The sequence below is a fragment of the Chelonoidis abingdonii genome, chromosome 5 (genome assembly GCF_003597395.2).
Source record: "Chelonoidis abingdonii isolate Lonesome George chromosome 5, CheloAbing_2.0, whole genome shotgun sequence".
In the NCBI taxonomy this organism is placed as follows: domain Eukaryota; kingdom Metazoa; phylum Chordata; order Testudines; family Testudinidae; genus Chelonoidis; species Chelonoidis abingdonii.
Window position 1 is genome coordinate 83,403,480 of NC_133773.1, and position 15,942 is coordinate 83,419,421.

Consider the following 15,942-nt stretch of genomic DNA (forward strand, 5'->3'; position numbering starts at 1 on the left):
ATGAAGCCTCAGCATACCCCTCTGAACTAGATAAGCATTACTCCAGCCTCACAATGGGAAGTGGAGGAATTGAGAGGTTAAGTGAGTTGCTCAAGATCACACAGTCAGTGACAGACCCAGGAATTAGAACCCAAACTCTTCCTTCCAGTCTGTGGCCTAAACGCTACGTTACATTTCCTCACTTGAAAGGGTTATCTATAAAGAAAACTTAAAATAATGTATGTGACCTTTTTAGAGTGTTCTTAATACTAACCTAAAGTATTTATTACACCTTTAAACTTATTTCAACAATACATTTATTTAATACATATTTTTTCCATATATTTTGTTGAAAAGTTAAAAATGTTAAAAAAATAACTGGACATACTTTTGCCATTCTAAATTATAACAATTCCAAGCAGAATGTAAAATGGCCCTTCACAAAAACGGAATAGATTCTCAAAGAATATGAAATGAATCTTGGTCACTGTTACTTTTAAATTTGACCTTATTTTTTATTTAGAATGAAAATAGGATATTGGCTACAACTCCAGTTTAAGAAAAGCTGTAAAGCCTCTGGGCATTAATATGGGCAAAACCTCAGGAAAATGATTAGCTGAGTAACGTAGTAAATATTATATCAAAATGTTTCTTTTCAGTGTCACTGGTTACCATTCTTCCCATAGCACTTAGGCCCTCTTCAGCCTTAACTGGACTCAGAGGGTTTCTTTTTCGAGAGGGCAGTTCTTCCAGGAACAGTGCATAATCCAGGCCTTCCACAGTCATCTGAGACCACTTCTTTCTCAGGGCCACAGTCACATATATATGGTAATCAAACTGTTGGGAAGGATTGTGATTCAATCTGATTCCCTCAATTTACATGTTTGTGTACTGATAGGTTCTTTCCTGGCTGACTCCTGAATAAATCAGGGAGAATTTTATATTGCTTCCAGTTTGGAGATACAGTACAGTCCTCGTCTGACAGCTACATTTCAGAACTCTGCCATGGAGAGGAAGAGAGGCTTAAATGACTCAAAATTATTCTCCCTTTAGTTCTTAAGTGGAATTTGTGCAGGACCACATTCTGAAAGTTTAAAGAGAGAAACATTCCTTACCATCAAAGGAAAATTAATTCCAAAAAAGGCAAGTTCCCAAGTATGCTGTCCCAGCATGCCCCAGCCAAAAGCCCATAGAAGGGACCAGTCACACATACACATGCCAGTGCTTAGAAAAATCAGGATCACACTTTAGAAGATTTGGTTCCTGTGGCAGAGCAAGACTTGTTAATGATGAGTTTCAAAAAATGGAATACATTGAGAGAAGGCCAAAAGAAGCATAGCTATTGCTACCAGCAACAAAGAGAGGCAATGCTAAGTTAGTGTAAAGATTTCGTACATCTGTTAATTAATTTTGTCAGTATGAAGTCTATAATTGTGCCTAAAATTTCATTTATTGGCCAAATCCTACAGTAAATACTTGGTTCTTATTTTGGCAAAATTCCTATTGAGAGAGGACTGTAGGAGTTGGCCTTATAACCTGAAGAGAGTTTTACAACTGAGATGTGTTATTACTGTATTTAATAAAGGATAATATGAATGTAACCTGTTTTGGGATGTAATCTGCAACAGTTGCTTTGAGAACTTCAACATAAATAAATTAAAATTTCTCTTTTGGCAAACGTGACCTTAGGTACTAAATAAGCAGAATTTGCTTAACATATATGTTCAGTCCAGAGGGTAAAAAATTAACTGGCAACCAATACTATTGCCGCTACTTTGCAATTGCATAGCACCATTCATCTGAGGCTAATAAATAATACTTGCAATTTGAAGTATACAGAACTTTCCATTGTCAAAGCACTTTACAAATATTAACTAATTAAGACCAGAAAGGTTGATCACCTTTCTTATCAGATTAATCTAATTTCCCATCTGCAATCCTGGAAAATGGTCATTTGTTTAAATATGTTCACTGAAATGACAAGTATCTTTTACGAAGCATTGCTTGATTTAAAAAATGAATTTTCAGAACATACATTATGAAACAATCCTAAATATTCAAGATTATATAGAATGAGAGTGCTTACTGTAAGAAGAATAAATTCAAAAATATATAACCTTTTATAGACAGTGCCAACATTCAGCTAAATGAGAAAAAGGTGATATTAATATAGTTGAACCTTGTAAATTCTCACTGTGATGATTTACAAGTCCAAAATTGTCACAAAAACCAGTTTCAAGCCACTTCTCTGCAAAGATTTAATAATAGAGTGTTGTAGTGGGATCACACGTAGATTGTGACCTGTCCTTTGTGTCAACACAAGGGAGTAAGGGGGCATAAGCTACACTCTGACTCTTCTGTGCCAGTGCTCTGTACTGGCATTTCTTGTGCATGGGAGGAGCAGGCCCCATAGAGTAGAGTTGCTGCATCCCCACCTCCTGCAGGTGAGTGGGAAAGGGTGGAGTGGACAGGGAGTGGGGGGACTGCAGACTGCAGTTAAACTGGCACATTGGGACGCATACACTACAACAAATCTAGACCTAGTGCTGTTTACTTCTTCTCAACAGCTGTGGGGAGACTGAGGGGGAAAGATGGACTCCCTGTGCCAGAATCTCCCGACTAGGGCCCCCAAAGGGCAGTGCAACAATGTGCTGCCCCTTGCAATGCACTAGATCGTAATCTGATGACCTATCCCTCAGACTGTAAACTTTTTAAGGTATGGATCTTGTCCTTTGTATGTGTCTGTGAGATGCGTTAACAGCTGTAGGAATAATAACTGAGAATATACATAATTAAAAGTAAACTTAATTTGTCAAAACAAATGAACAACACCCTTAATCTTTTTAATTGTACTGGTTCACTAACTGGACAGTTCACAAAATTTGATAATCTGTATGTGTCTTCCCATTATGAATAGGATGTCAGTGAGGTTCTTGCCAACTGCTTTGATATCTCAGACTGCTGTATCAGACTTGAGTTGCTGGAATTATGACACAAATATTTTTTACTTTGAAAATAATGTACAGAACTGAAGCCACTGGTAGTAACAAAACTCCTGTACCGGAAGGCAGTGTCCATAGAAATTGAGTCACTCAAGCCTATGGGGCCTCCTAGCCTATGTAGCCACAGAGGCTGCCTTTGATCTAGAAGGATACTTTGTCTTCTATTTTGATCAAGTAATATTATTTCAGGCGTTATAACACCCAATTATATGAAAGAGAAGTTAGATTAAAAAAATGGAGCTCATATGTGTAAGCTCTTCCCTCTTCTGATCGTTTTGCAACTCTGTGGTGCTCAGATTTTTCTTTTATTAAGTTCCTCTGCAGCAGATTGCATTGTGAATAGGTCAGCCTGCTGTAGAGTGATTAAGTGTAGCCTTTGCAATCTACATGGTTCAGAGGATCCTGACAGGTTGGATTAAATTCTTTATAAGCAAGTTTACAAGTCATACGGATAGTGGGACTAAAGAATTTCACAGCTCCATAAACTTGTCAAGGTCAGATCTTGATCTCAATTGCACTGATGTAAATGTGGACCAGGTCCATCGAGTTGAAGAACCTTCATTGGAGTTATTCCAGACTCTCACCAGTGTAACTGACATCAGAATCTGGACCCTCTTCCTTTCGGAAAGGGAAGCCTGAGCTCTGCAAAGCATGCATTTTATTTTTTAAAAGCTTTAAAATAAGCTTTAATCGCATAAAATAATTTCAAGTGCATTAATATCACATTTTCATATGAATTGTAAGTATGCATTAAAAAGCCCATGCATCCAACACATCATACAGCTAGAGTTTATAACCTGCTTCGTCCTGAGACTATGAAAGGTTTGGGACGAATATTATGCTTGTGTTCAAAGTAGTTCGTATCCTGTAAAAAAAAGAAAGGATTAAAATAACTTCCTTCAGTTGATGAATGCTTATTACTTGGTAAAATTTGCCTCCACAAAGGTTACGAATTGTTACAGACCAACTATTTTTATGTTGCATACTAGTGGTATTAAAACACACACTTGCTGTTATAGTCAGGAACACAGAAGAGTACAGGGTAGTGTAAGAGAGAAGGATGGTGAGTAGTATTGCAGCCAAACCCAGTGAAGGGGAATTTTTAACTATCTGCATTATCACTACTTTTGTAGCTGAATGTTCACTCCTGGATGTTAAAAGGAAATTGTTTCATTTATCACCATTTTTGAAAAATATGACAGAAGTTTAGAGTATTGGAAAAGAAAAATAAAACAGCAAGAGCTGGACTTTTGAATGGACAACAAAACAGAGAGTAGTATTGCCACAAAAGACCATGTAATGTAAGTAAATACCAATACTTACTTTTGAGGTGAACTAGGAATTAGACCCCTCAGTTGTCCCTGAAGAGCGTCTTGAATATTGCCAGATGAATACAGCCCAATTGGAGAATTATAGGAGGAACTCACTACCTGTCTTTTGTCATCAATGTTTCCTGCTGCAACAAAAGGCTGGGCCCTTCTGTTATGAGCTGTACCAATAGGCTTGAATTCCTGTACGTAATAGGCAGACAAAATACACAAAGCTACAGTGCACACTGAAGCTAATAACAGGCAAAACTGACAACACTGGAATTTGTTAATCTCATCTTTCTTTCTCCACTGGAATTTAAAGACTTGATTAAGTAAACCCAAAGGTTACACAGACATTCCGTGTTTATCCATTAAACTTTCATGCGCTGTGTAATCCATGTATATTCAAATATTATTTGTATGCCTTGTGAAGACAAATAGAATGAGTGGTATGTTTGCAAATATACATAAAAACTTCAGTAATTTAGTAATTGGTATAAGGATTGCATATAATCATATACACTTAAGTATTTTTCTCTTTTTTTCACTGTTTGCTTTATGAATTTTGTCTATAGTCAGCTTAATTGTTTATCTTAATTGTTAGTTCCTGTCCTCTGTTTGTGTGCATTTGTCACACAGCAATAGGGGAGAGAAACACATTTTAAAATAGAGAAATGAGATTGTAAAGCCAAAAAATTTGGCAGTGGACCACTGGGGAAGGCATAGCTGCTGAAATTATTTTTAACTGAAATAGACTAGATTTCATTTCTAGGTAAGAGGTCAATGTCAGAGCTTCTATTAGCCCTTAAAAAAGAAAAATCGTAGATACATAGCGTGCCTACCAGAAGATGCAAACAGGAAAAAGCAGTTCTATTAAAAGAGAAAGTTAAGAAATAATGAACTGAAGAAGACTACAAAAATAGCACATAGGTAAATCAATATAGAGAAATTAATCTGCAGTTTTGTGTTGCTGTACATTGTGAAGGGGATACAATGTAAAAGTGTATTATTAATTTGATATCTTTTACTATAATTCAGAATCATTTCTAATTTATGTAATGTATTCACAATATTGGAAATTGATTCAATTCCCTCATATACATTTAGGTCACAATAAGCAAATATTAAAAAACCCTAAAAATTGTCATTTCATCTAATTTTTAATTGTCGACAAATGAACAGAAGACATATGACATCATAACAGCATCTTCACAATGTTACAATGGTCAAAAGTGTGTTTGCATTGTTGCAATTAGTTAGACTTAAATTCCCTTTTCTAGGAAAATCATAATATGCACAAAATGTCAACGACAAAACATACAGCAGCGTGTTAAAACAGTCCAGCTCTTGTGTTTATCATACTTAAAACTAGGAAAGTTGTTCCTTTATATCAGAAATTTAGTAAGATCCAAGAGCATTCAAAGTCAAAACAAGAATAAGAAGGAATTACAATATTTAGTGATGTTGTTATAGCTAACAGATGACCATCTAATCAGTACAGGGCTAAGTCATTTTCATGACTATGTTCATGTCAGAAACAGGGAAGGTGGCGCAAGCAGTTTACATGTATAAACAGTGCTCACAGAATGAGTTCAGGACTGGGGCCACATATTAATTAATAATATATTATTATTCATGTTGTATACTTTAATAAAAAATACATTATTGTTTATGTTTTGGAGATGTCCTAACACTGAAAAACCTTTAGTTTAACTCTTAGCATGATGTTGGGAGATGTAAATTGGTGTCAAATGAAGGTGTGGGAAGGGCAGAGACTCATATTTTAGCATAATTATCATGCTTTAAAACTTGATTGCAATTACTAATACATTCTGATCATATGTATGATAGTGATTATTGGATTCTTTTTCTGGTTTTGTTTAGATTTCTACCCTTAGCAATATAATAATAAAATTGACCCTGTAGGGAAAGTATAACATCTTTCCTATTCAAAAATCAAATCACACTGAACACCATATTTAAAATGACAGGAAATCCACAAAGTAAGGCAGAAGTAAATTATAATTTAAAAAAAACTACTGTAAGAAAAACAAACATAGTCATTCTAGCTGATGTTAAAAAAGGGAAAAGGAGAAAGAAAACTGAATGATATACAGCACTGTTTCACACTGCTAGTAGAACATAAAAGAACAAACCAAAAGAAGTGTTTATTATGAAACCAACATGCATTAGCCATTTTAGAGAGATTTATTTTCTCTGACTGTTTAAGGTAGTGGAGATCCTTATGTTCTAAATTGCTTTGTTACATAACATTGTGTTTGGCTGTGTTACTAATACTAATAAAATGGTCTATTATTTCACAATATTTATCCATCATATTACATCATATTTCAATAGAAACGAAAAAGCTGGCTATTTTCTATCAGAATCAACCAAGGTGGCCATCAGGAATAGCTCTCAAGCAGCATTTCCTATTGTTAAGTAATATTTCTGCCACAGGCTTCACTGTTTGCCCCTGCCCGCAGTTCTTCCTGGGGTAGGAGGAGAAAGCGTGCTCACCACAACTTGCAGTAAGTCCTTGTCCAGCTGACTAAAAGAAAGGAGGTGGTTCCAACTGGCTGAAAAGAAATGAGGGCTCTCTCTACAACTAGTAGCAGAGGTGGAAGAAGGGAGAATGTCTACCTGCACAGAGTGATAAGAAGCAGGAAACAGCTGAACCAGGTTGTGGAAGAGGCAGGCCTTCCAGCTGACCAAAAAGGGGGTTGGTGTTTATACCTTGTGCAGTCTCAGTGAAGCCCTCTTTCACCTTTATTGGGCTGGCAACACCCACCCTCGCATTCTTAGATTCTTTCATGATCCACTGTGGGCATCACACTATCCCTTTCTCCTTGGGGGCTCTTCTTTCACCACCAGATTGGCTGATATGGAGAAAGTTTTTTTCACCTTCGCCACAGCAAGGTTAGGGTCTGTCAGGGTGAGGCAGTGGGGTTAGGTTATAAAGTCATAACTCAGTAAGTAGAACTCGTGGCAGATGTCCAGTGCAGGTACTCATTATGAAAGGGATATAGTGATGAGATAAAATTGATTGGAATAGGATGTAAAAAAAGCATTCTTTAGGGAGCTGAGGAACGGTGGGGGGGTGTGTTCAGGGCTCCTGTGTCTCGTATGGCAGAGTGCCAACCCACCGTCTTTTTGTAGCCTCTGGATGGTGGGGTCCCGGTGTGTGATTATGTGAAAATGATTAAGGGAAGGATGATGACTTGCCCTGTAAAATATATTGCTGGGTATTCCCAGATATTTTAGGTGAATAAAGTTGTGGCCTAATTACACCACATCCATTGCCTCCTTTGTTTCTTTCTATTGTGGCTGAACAGTGTGTGTGTGTGGGGAGGGAGAGGAGGCAGTATATGAGCCTATGAATCTTCTAAACTCTGTGAGACTACTTAGCCCAGGGGTAGGTAACCTATGGCACGCATGCCAAAGGTGGCACACAAGCTGATTTTCAGTGGCACTCACACTGCCCGGGTCCTGGCCACCGGTCCTGGGGGCTCTGCATTTTAATTTAATTTTAAATGAAGCTTCTTAAACATTTTTAAAACCTTATTTACTTTACATACAACAATAGTTTAGTTATATATTATAGACTTATAGAAAGAGACCTTCTAAAAACGTTAAAATGTATGACCGGCACACGAAGTCTGAAATTAGAGTGAATAAATGAAGACTCGGCACAGCACTTCTGAAAGGTTGCCAACCCCTGACTTAGCTTATTTCTTTCTTATGCTAAAGGTTCCTAGTTGAAGTTCCATGATTGGAACTAGGTGAATTATTTTTAGTTTTTTAAATTTTTATGTGGCCTCCTGTGAGCTTCTGGAGAATGGCTGTGCATCTGCTGAAATTTAAATTAAACTGAACTCTCTGCTAGCGTGCTGGAGCAGGAAATCACTTATGTGTTTTATATCTTTTGTTATTTGTAACTGTAATTTTAGAACTCTCAAACAGAAGTAATACATTTCTCAGAGTCATTGATTGTCATGTAGATTTTTGCTCGGGCATGCATGAATCTTTGTATTATTATTTATGTACAGTTTAATGTTCAGTTTTTAAAAAGAGTAATTCTTGATTTTTTTAATGTTTATGATACTTTACTTACTGTAGTAAACATTAACTTTATATTAACAAAGGTTTCTGTGTGGCAGAGAGTCTAAAACTGTGGCTGGATTTTGAAAAGGGTCCTGTGTTTACCACAACTATGACCTTTGCAATAAGTTCAAGAGAGACTTAAGAACAGGAAATGCTTTTAATAGAACTTTATGATTTCCTGCTTTTGCAGGCCAACTCATGGATGTACAAGCTTTTTAATGTAGTGGATTTTGAGTTTAAAGGAAAATACAGTGCTTTGAGATTTTTTCACTAGTCTTTGCATTTAAGGCCTTTATTTAATTCAAGCATTGTATCCATCTTTCTCTCACTTCTCAACAACCTTTAACCAATGTGACTTAGACCAGCATTTATTATAAATGCACTATAATTCACCAGCTCAGGCTAAGATATGAGGAACATTAAGAATTTTTCCACTATATTTCTTTTAGTAACAGAACTTATATGGCAGTCGTCAGGTGTTGTGTTTAAATATGCAGTAAAATCTCCTTTAATATAAAGTTTCACCTATTTCAGAAACAGAATTAATAATGTCATATTTGTGCAGAGTAGATCAGTATGATGGATGATCTAGATCAGTGGTGGGCAACCTGTGGACTGCATGTGGTCCACGGGCTGACAGTTGCCCACCACTGCTCTAGAGTGATAGTACTGGATTTCAAATGTAAATACTCCCATAAATGGTTCATCATATTTGCTTACAAGCTCAACTACTTTTCTGAAGACCTATCTGTTGCTGACTATATATAAACTTTTATTATTTCCCTTTTAATGGAAGAAGTAGACATGTGAATGAATGTTGACTGTTTAGGACAGCACTGTGGTTTTCAAACTTTTTTCAATTATGAGCCCTTTAATAATTTTGAATGGAGGTGCAGACCCCTTTGGAAATACTAGATACAATCTGAGGACCCCCAGGGATCTGCGGACCATAGGTTGAAAACCACTGTTCTATGAGAATGACAACATTTCATGGACTCCTTAGACATAGTCCGTGCATCCCCAGGGATCCATGGACCACAGGTTGAAAACCACTGCTATCGCAGAAGCAGTTTTTCAGACAGTAATGGAGATAGCTTTTCAATAACTTGTTGCCAAATAATACTTAACTATTCAACTACATTATGTGTTTTTTAAAAAAACTGTTCTCCTTTAGGCATAGAATTATAATGGTGTAGGCTTATTGTCACTCAGATTTTTGTTTTCTACAGCTTTTTCTATTTGGAGGAAACCCTGACATTACAAAAGCCTTTTCTTCTGTGTATGTCCTAGATACCCCACAAAACTATGCATTTAAAATGGTTTGCATTTAATACTATACTATTTTTGCTGAAATACATTGTACTAGTTAATACAAAGTTTTGTAGGATATTTGGAAAAAATAGGTAGAATTGGAACATTGAGATTATATTTATGTTTAAAAGCCTGTCAGAGCAGGATTGAATCACTTATTTCATGGAATTCACTGGGATGGAGTCTGTTCTTAAATTTATTGTGGAATAGAGAGTCATGATAATCAATCATGGAATAATATATTGAAATATTTGTTTTGATGCTGTCCTGCCAGCATAATAATAATCTTTTTTCAGCTAAGATTGAAATAATACTATTTATGTACTAAGGCTAGAGAATATATGGCAAATGGAACAAAACACTATGAACCACATGCTGAAATCTATCCCCTACAGCCTCTAGAGCTGCAGTTAAAGTGGATAGTTATAGATTGATCAGTGTGGACCTGGACATCCCTCCCACATGCAGATCTGTGCAAGGACTTCTATATAAGTTCTAGGCAGGGGAGACTTGCTCGTGTGCAAGGATAAGGGCTTTACCTTTCTTAGTTACAGATAGAATACTCCAGTTTATGACTAATCCATTTGATGGCTGTCTGAATAGTTTAGTCTTCCACAAATTCAGAATTTGCAATTTTCTAAACCTCTGTGGCTTTGTGTGGTGCCACAATTGTTTATTGAGTTAAAGATACACAACCTTACTGGACCACCCTGTTCAACTAACTGTCACGTCACAAAGACTGCTATGGTATTATAACTGAATAATTTTTATATATGACATTTAGTCCCATCTGAAGAAATTAAAAATATGATGGATGAAATATCAAAAAGAGATACAGCAATTTAAACAACATTAGTATCAAAGGAGATATTTTCTTTCCATAATAAAACTATAGTGAAGTGTAAAGTTTTGAGAGAACGTTTGAGACACTCTGCAGTTTTTCCACAAGATAATTGTAGGTTTCATTTAAATGTAAATGTGAAATTTAAAATGTCAATAATTTAAAATTATGTCCACTTATTTAATACATTTTATGATTTATATCAAGTTAAGTAGACGGTGGAGGAAATGTGCTATAAAGTATTATAATGACAGTGAATGAGACAATTTAGAATGTGAAAAGCTATATTGAAGTATGTTGGTAACTTATAAAACTTCTTACCTGTGGATCAGCTTCCAAATTTATTTTAAAGGGATGAGCCTTGCCATCTTCTGAAACTTGTGGAGTCCACAATCTACTTTCTGCCCTTTTAATAAGAGAAAAAAATCCCTCCCATAAACATGGCACATATACATGAAATATATGCACTGCAAACTTAAAATCTGAAGTTTGTTCAAAAATCCTTTTGAATGTTTTAACATATAAAATTCTTTTAATTACCTGGACAGAATCTTGTGTTGTTTTTGTGAATTTTCTAGTCAGAAAACTTACTTTGTAAGTTATACATGAACATACACTATACTAAAGATTATATATGGCTGTATAATAGTTTCTTCTTGAGTTCAGGTTTCAGAGGGGTAGCCATGTTAGTCTGTATCAGCAAAAACAACGAGGAGTCCTTGTGGCACCTTAGAGGCTAACAAATTTATTTTGACATAAGCTTTTGTGGGCTATAACACACTTCCTCAGATGCATGGAGTGGAAAATACAGTAAGCAGGTATAAATATACAGCACATGAAAAGATGGGAGTTGCCTTACCAAGTCGGGGGTAAGTGCTAATGAGGCCGGGTCATTGCTAACAAGGCCAATTGAATTGAAAGCTTATGCCCAAATAATTCGTTAGTCTCTAAGGTGCCACAAGGACTCCTCATTGTTTTTTCTTGAGTTCAGTGATACCAGGAGCAGGCCTTTTGTACCTTTTACCTGAATTAAGCAAGCCTGAAAAACAACCATGTGAAGTTATTACTATTTCAATCTTTTCAATTGGGAAAATGCAGAGACTTATGACCTGTTTTTCAAAATTAGGTAAGTGCAATTGACATATGTAAAAAGCATAATTTGACCATGAATTGTTACAGTTTTGTATGCAGATTGAGTAACTGTACAAATGATCTTTTGCATCCTATTTGGCATGCATAATAGTAGTAATTATGTGTGTAAATTTAGAATTTTTACATGCTTAATTACACATATCTTACTCTGAAAATCAGGCCCTAACACTGACATACATCAAGTCAGTGAGAGAGCCTTAAATAAAATGTAGATTCTCTGACTCCCAAACCTGTGCTGTAGCCACAGTGCTCTCTCCAATAAACATATTTCTTGACATGAAAAGGAGAACTGCAGTAATATGGTCGGCATATTTTAAAAATTATCTCTGTGGCAATGTAATAACTGAGTTATTCATCTGTGGCTCATATATTTAAAAGATTGATAAATTATGGATTGAGTTTACAGCTGTCCCATGCACAGAATTTTCATCGACCTTAGCAGAAATGTTGTGAGAACTACAGCTGCAGATTCAGGTCCAGAAAACATAATTTTATGAAGCACCTTGCATTCTTGTGATCCCAAAGCATTGCATAAAGGAATGAGTCATTTCTTATTACGCTATCTGTTTAATTTAGACCTTGATTCAGGAAAACACTTAAGCATTCACTTAACTTATAAATATGTGCTTAAGTTCATGTTGACTTCAAATTTTAAAAGTAAACACACACTTAAATGCCGTCCTCAGTAGGGATGCTTTCCTGAACTGAGGCTTTAAACCATGATTCTGCAACTAGTTTTGCGTGTGTTTAACTTTACTATCATCTGTAGTCCCGTTGATGTGAATGGTACTACTCATGTTAGTAATGTTAAGTACATGCATAAGTGTTTGCAGAACTGGGGCCTTAGACTGTAATGGCCTGATCCTGTGAGATGCTGTTCCCATTGAAGAAGAGATGGTCAGCACCTTACAAATTGGACCCCTGGTCTCGTGTATGTCTGTAAAGTTCCATGCTCATTAGTGGTGCTACAAAAATAATACTGATAGTGCAAGATTTAGAGACATGATCCACAGCCCATTTAAATCAATAGACAGAAAGTGTAAAAACCCTTATGAATTCAGAAATATCATACACAGAATCTTAGATGCTGGTATCTGTTTAATTAAGAAATGGAATACTATCAATTAGATCATTCCTTATTCTTTTTGAAAGGATCCATGGAATATGTAATGTCTACCTAGACAGTCATCGGATAAGAGGAAAAAAGACCTCAGTTTCTTAATGTCTCCTCCAAAAGTAAATATGATGTTGTGGTCCATACATATAATGAAATACCTCTCAATTTTGAGACAAAGTTGATGTGATGCTGATTTAATTCTCTCCTGTGCATCATTATGAGTCATGTTCTCTGTGCCATAGCCATCAATAGCTAGAATGACATCACCAGGACTTAAATTGGCTGCTGAAGCCTTGCTTCCTGGAGTAATCTAAAAGATATAAGAAAAACATAATTTATTTTTTACTAATTTTTTTAATTAAAGCATATCTGTGAATCTCTCTAAATAACAGTAATAATAATCTTCACTTTTTGAATACTCTCTATTTTCTAATACTTTACCAGGTTTGAGACTAAAATGTAATGTAATCCCAATGTTAAAAACAAAATTTACAGCAAGAATATCTATGCTTTCTCAGAAACAAGCAAAAAAGAGTGCATACTTTTTGTCTCTAATTGTTCACTTCTCCTAATTAATTCTACCTGTTGTCTTTACAGCTAAGCTGTCACCGCTTGGTTTTGAAAAGAAAATAAGAAGATATTTTTTTTTAATATACATTTCCTAAAAAAAAATCCAGCTGCATGTAGAAACGTTTTCAGGTTTTATCTGTTTTCCTCTGCATCCCCTTTGTTTTTCCTTTATTTTTTATGTGCAGCTGTTATATTTTTCTTTGCTTTTTATAATGCTTTTTCTGTGTAAAATGGTTTAAATATTTATTAATCTAATAAAATATTAATCTGGACAGAATATTTGCATATTTGCAAACAGGAAAGGCTGGCAACTATAATTATGACCTAAAAAAGACCATCCCTCACAAATTCTGGATGTCTTCCCTGCCTGTATATATGAGATTTTACACACTTCTAAATTGACACTACATTTCTATACAGGCCCTCTAATTTACAAGAAAAATATTGTGGTGACATTTAAAATCCAACCAGATATGCCATTTTACACCAAACCAGCATTTCATTTCAACAGATTTGTTAATTCACAGCCTTTGAAGGACAAGATTGTACCTTTTAGACACTGACCATCATTGAGGTTGAAGCAGAGCTACCCCTCTATCCTTACCAAAAGATCATTCTTAACTGCTGGGAAAGAGAAAAACCAGCTTTTAATGGGAGAAGAACAATTTGTTCCTTCTGTTGGCTCTTTTCAATGCGAGCAGCTAGTCAAAGTTTGGCTCACTTGGGATGTTCTAGTTGGAAATAGAAATTGATGGAGTCTGGTATTTTCTTTGATGCAATCTTGTTTATTAACAAGGAATGTACAAAATCCTGTGTCTCTCAATCAGGGGCGGCTCTAGACATTTTGCTGCCCAAGCACGGCGGCATGCTGCGGGGGGCGCTCTGCCGGTTGCCGGTCCCGTGGCTCCGGTGGACCTCCCGCAGGCATGCCTGCAGGAGGTCCACCGGAGCTGCGGGACCAGCAGACCCTCCCACAGGCATGCTGCCGAAGGCACCCTGCCTGCCGCCCTCCCGGCAACCGGCAGAGCGCCCCCCGTGGCATGCTGCTCCAAGCACGCACTTGGCGTGCTGGGGCCTGGAACCACCCGTGCTCTCATTGCAGAAGGAACCAAGAAGAAATGGAGCATTTCTTAGCTTACAGCTCCAAGCCTCTTTAGCCAAAAACAGACCCAAAAACCCAGTCTCTAGTTTTTTTCCAGGATCACATTGGGTACATCTACCCTGAAAACAAATGAAAAAACAACCATGGCAGCGAATCTCAGAGCCTGGGTCAACTGACTCAGGCTCATGCTGCAGGGCTAAAAATAGCTTTGAAGATGTTCCTGCTCAGACTGGAGCCTGGGCTCTGATACTTGCCACCCTCACTGGGCTTCAGAGCCCGGGCTCCAGCCTGAACAAGAATGGCTACACTGCTATTTTTAGCTCTGTAGTGCGAGCCCAAGTCAGTTGACCCAGGCTCTGACACTTGCTGCTGCAGTCTAGACATGCTTATTGTGCTTACAGGCTCTTCCTTGGCTTTCTTGCCTCTCCTCCTCTCTCCCTTGTTGTCTGGCCTCTGTTTCTGTGTATTTTCACACCATTACACACAGCTGGTCACAATACCCAGCTGAACCCTTCACTCACGCAATGCTGGTTTCTGAGCAGACTTTCTTAGGTTTTGTTTTAGTTGTGGCCCCTTAATTGTCTTTTATACTATCTTAAATGGAGGACTTGTTCACACATCAGTTTGAATGAATTTTTAACTCAGCCCATAATAAGGTTTCACCTACAATAACACCCCCCACTCACCTCAGCCTTGTCTGTCATCCCAAGGAGGCCTAAAATGACGATAGCCAATTACCCCATCCTAAACAGAAAGAAATTATTTAACATATTGCTACTGATACAAGCTTAACTATTTACTTTTCTACAGTATCTTTCTGTCAGGATAGTTTCACATCACCTTTCAGTCAGCCGCTGAGGAATGCCTATCATTTCTGCTGAACTTGCTGGTTGAAGCAGACCCTTCCTGTTCTATCTGAATGGGGAATTCATCTCTGTAAACAACTTTTCTAGCCTCAACTTCCACAGCTACATTCTCAGATTTGGGGGGGGAGGTGGTCACACAGGCAAGCTGAAATTCTGTCCATCAAGCTGTAAGAACTAGCCTCTGTGTCCAATATGAAAAGGGATTTGAAACATGGATAGGCCAAGACAGGAACAGTCACAAAAGCCTTTTTCAGTGCGCTGATCACTTTCCCTTTTTTTCTATTTGCTGCTTGTCGGAAACATTCAGCAAACAAACTGGGCTTAGTTTTTATTTCAGGTTCACAAGAGCTTTAGCAGCTAAGGATGCCCTGAGACCCTGGGTCTCAAAACAGATTTCAGTCACTCTCTCTCTTTCCTTTGTTGGAAGGCTACCAAAGCATGTAGCTGTTATAATGCCCCCAGGGGGAGGACAATTTTTCCAGTGCAAACCAATTACCTGCAAATCGTTTATCCCACCTGGGCCATATCTTTAAAGGGAATTTCACAGACTGAATTTGTAAGACACCTTTCCTGACATTGATTACACAG

At 37.1% G+C, this 15,942-nt stretch overlaps 1 protein-coding gene across 3 annotated transcripts in view; it reads right to left on the minus strand.

The window, feature by feature from the left end:
* Positions 1–15,942, minus strand: part of PDLIM3 (PDZ and LIM domain 3) — a 41,626-nt gene that overhangs the window by 10,792 nt on the left and 14,892 nt on the right. For 2 of the 3 annotated variants that reach the window (XM_032800358.2, XM_032800360.2), the window contains exons 2-4: positions 12,975–13,126; positions 10,869–10,953; positions 3,779–3,846 (exon numbers count right to left, since the gene is read on the minus strand). In XM_032800358.2, the coding sequence (XP_032656249.1) occupies positions 3,779–3,846; positions 10,869–10,953; positions 12,975–13,126 (305 nt within the window). Of the gene's footprint in view, positions 1–3,778; positions 3,847–4,304; positions 4,493–10,868; positions 10,954–12,974; positions 13,127–15,942 lie in introns of all 3 variants that reach the window. The other variant, XM_032800359.2, reaches the window with a different exon arrangement.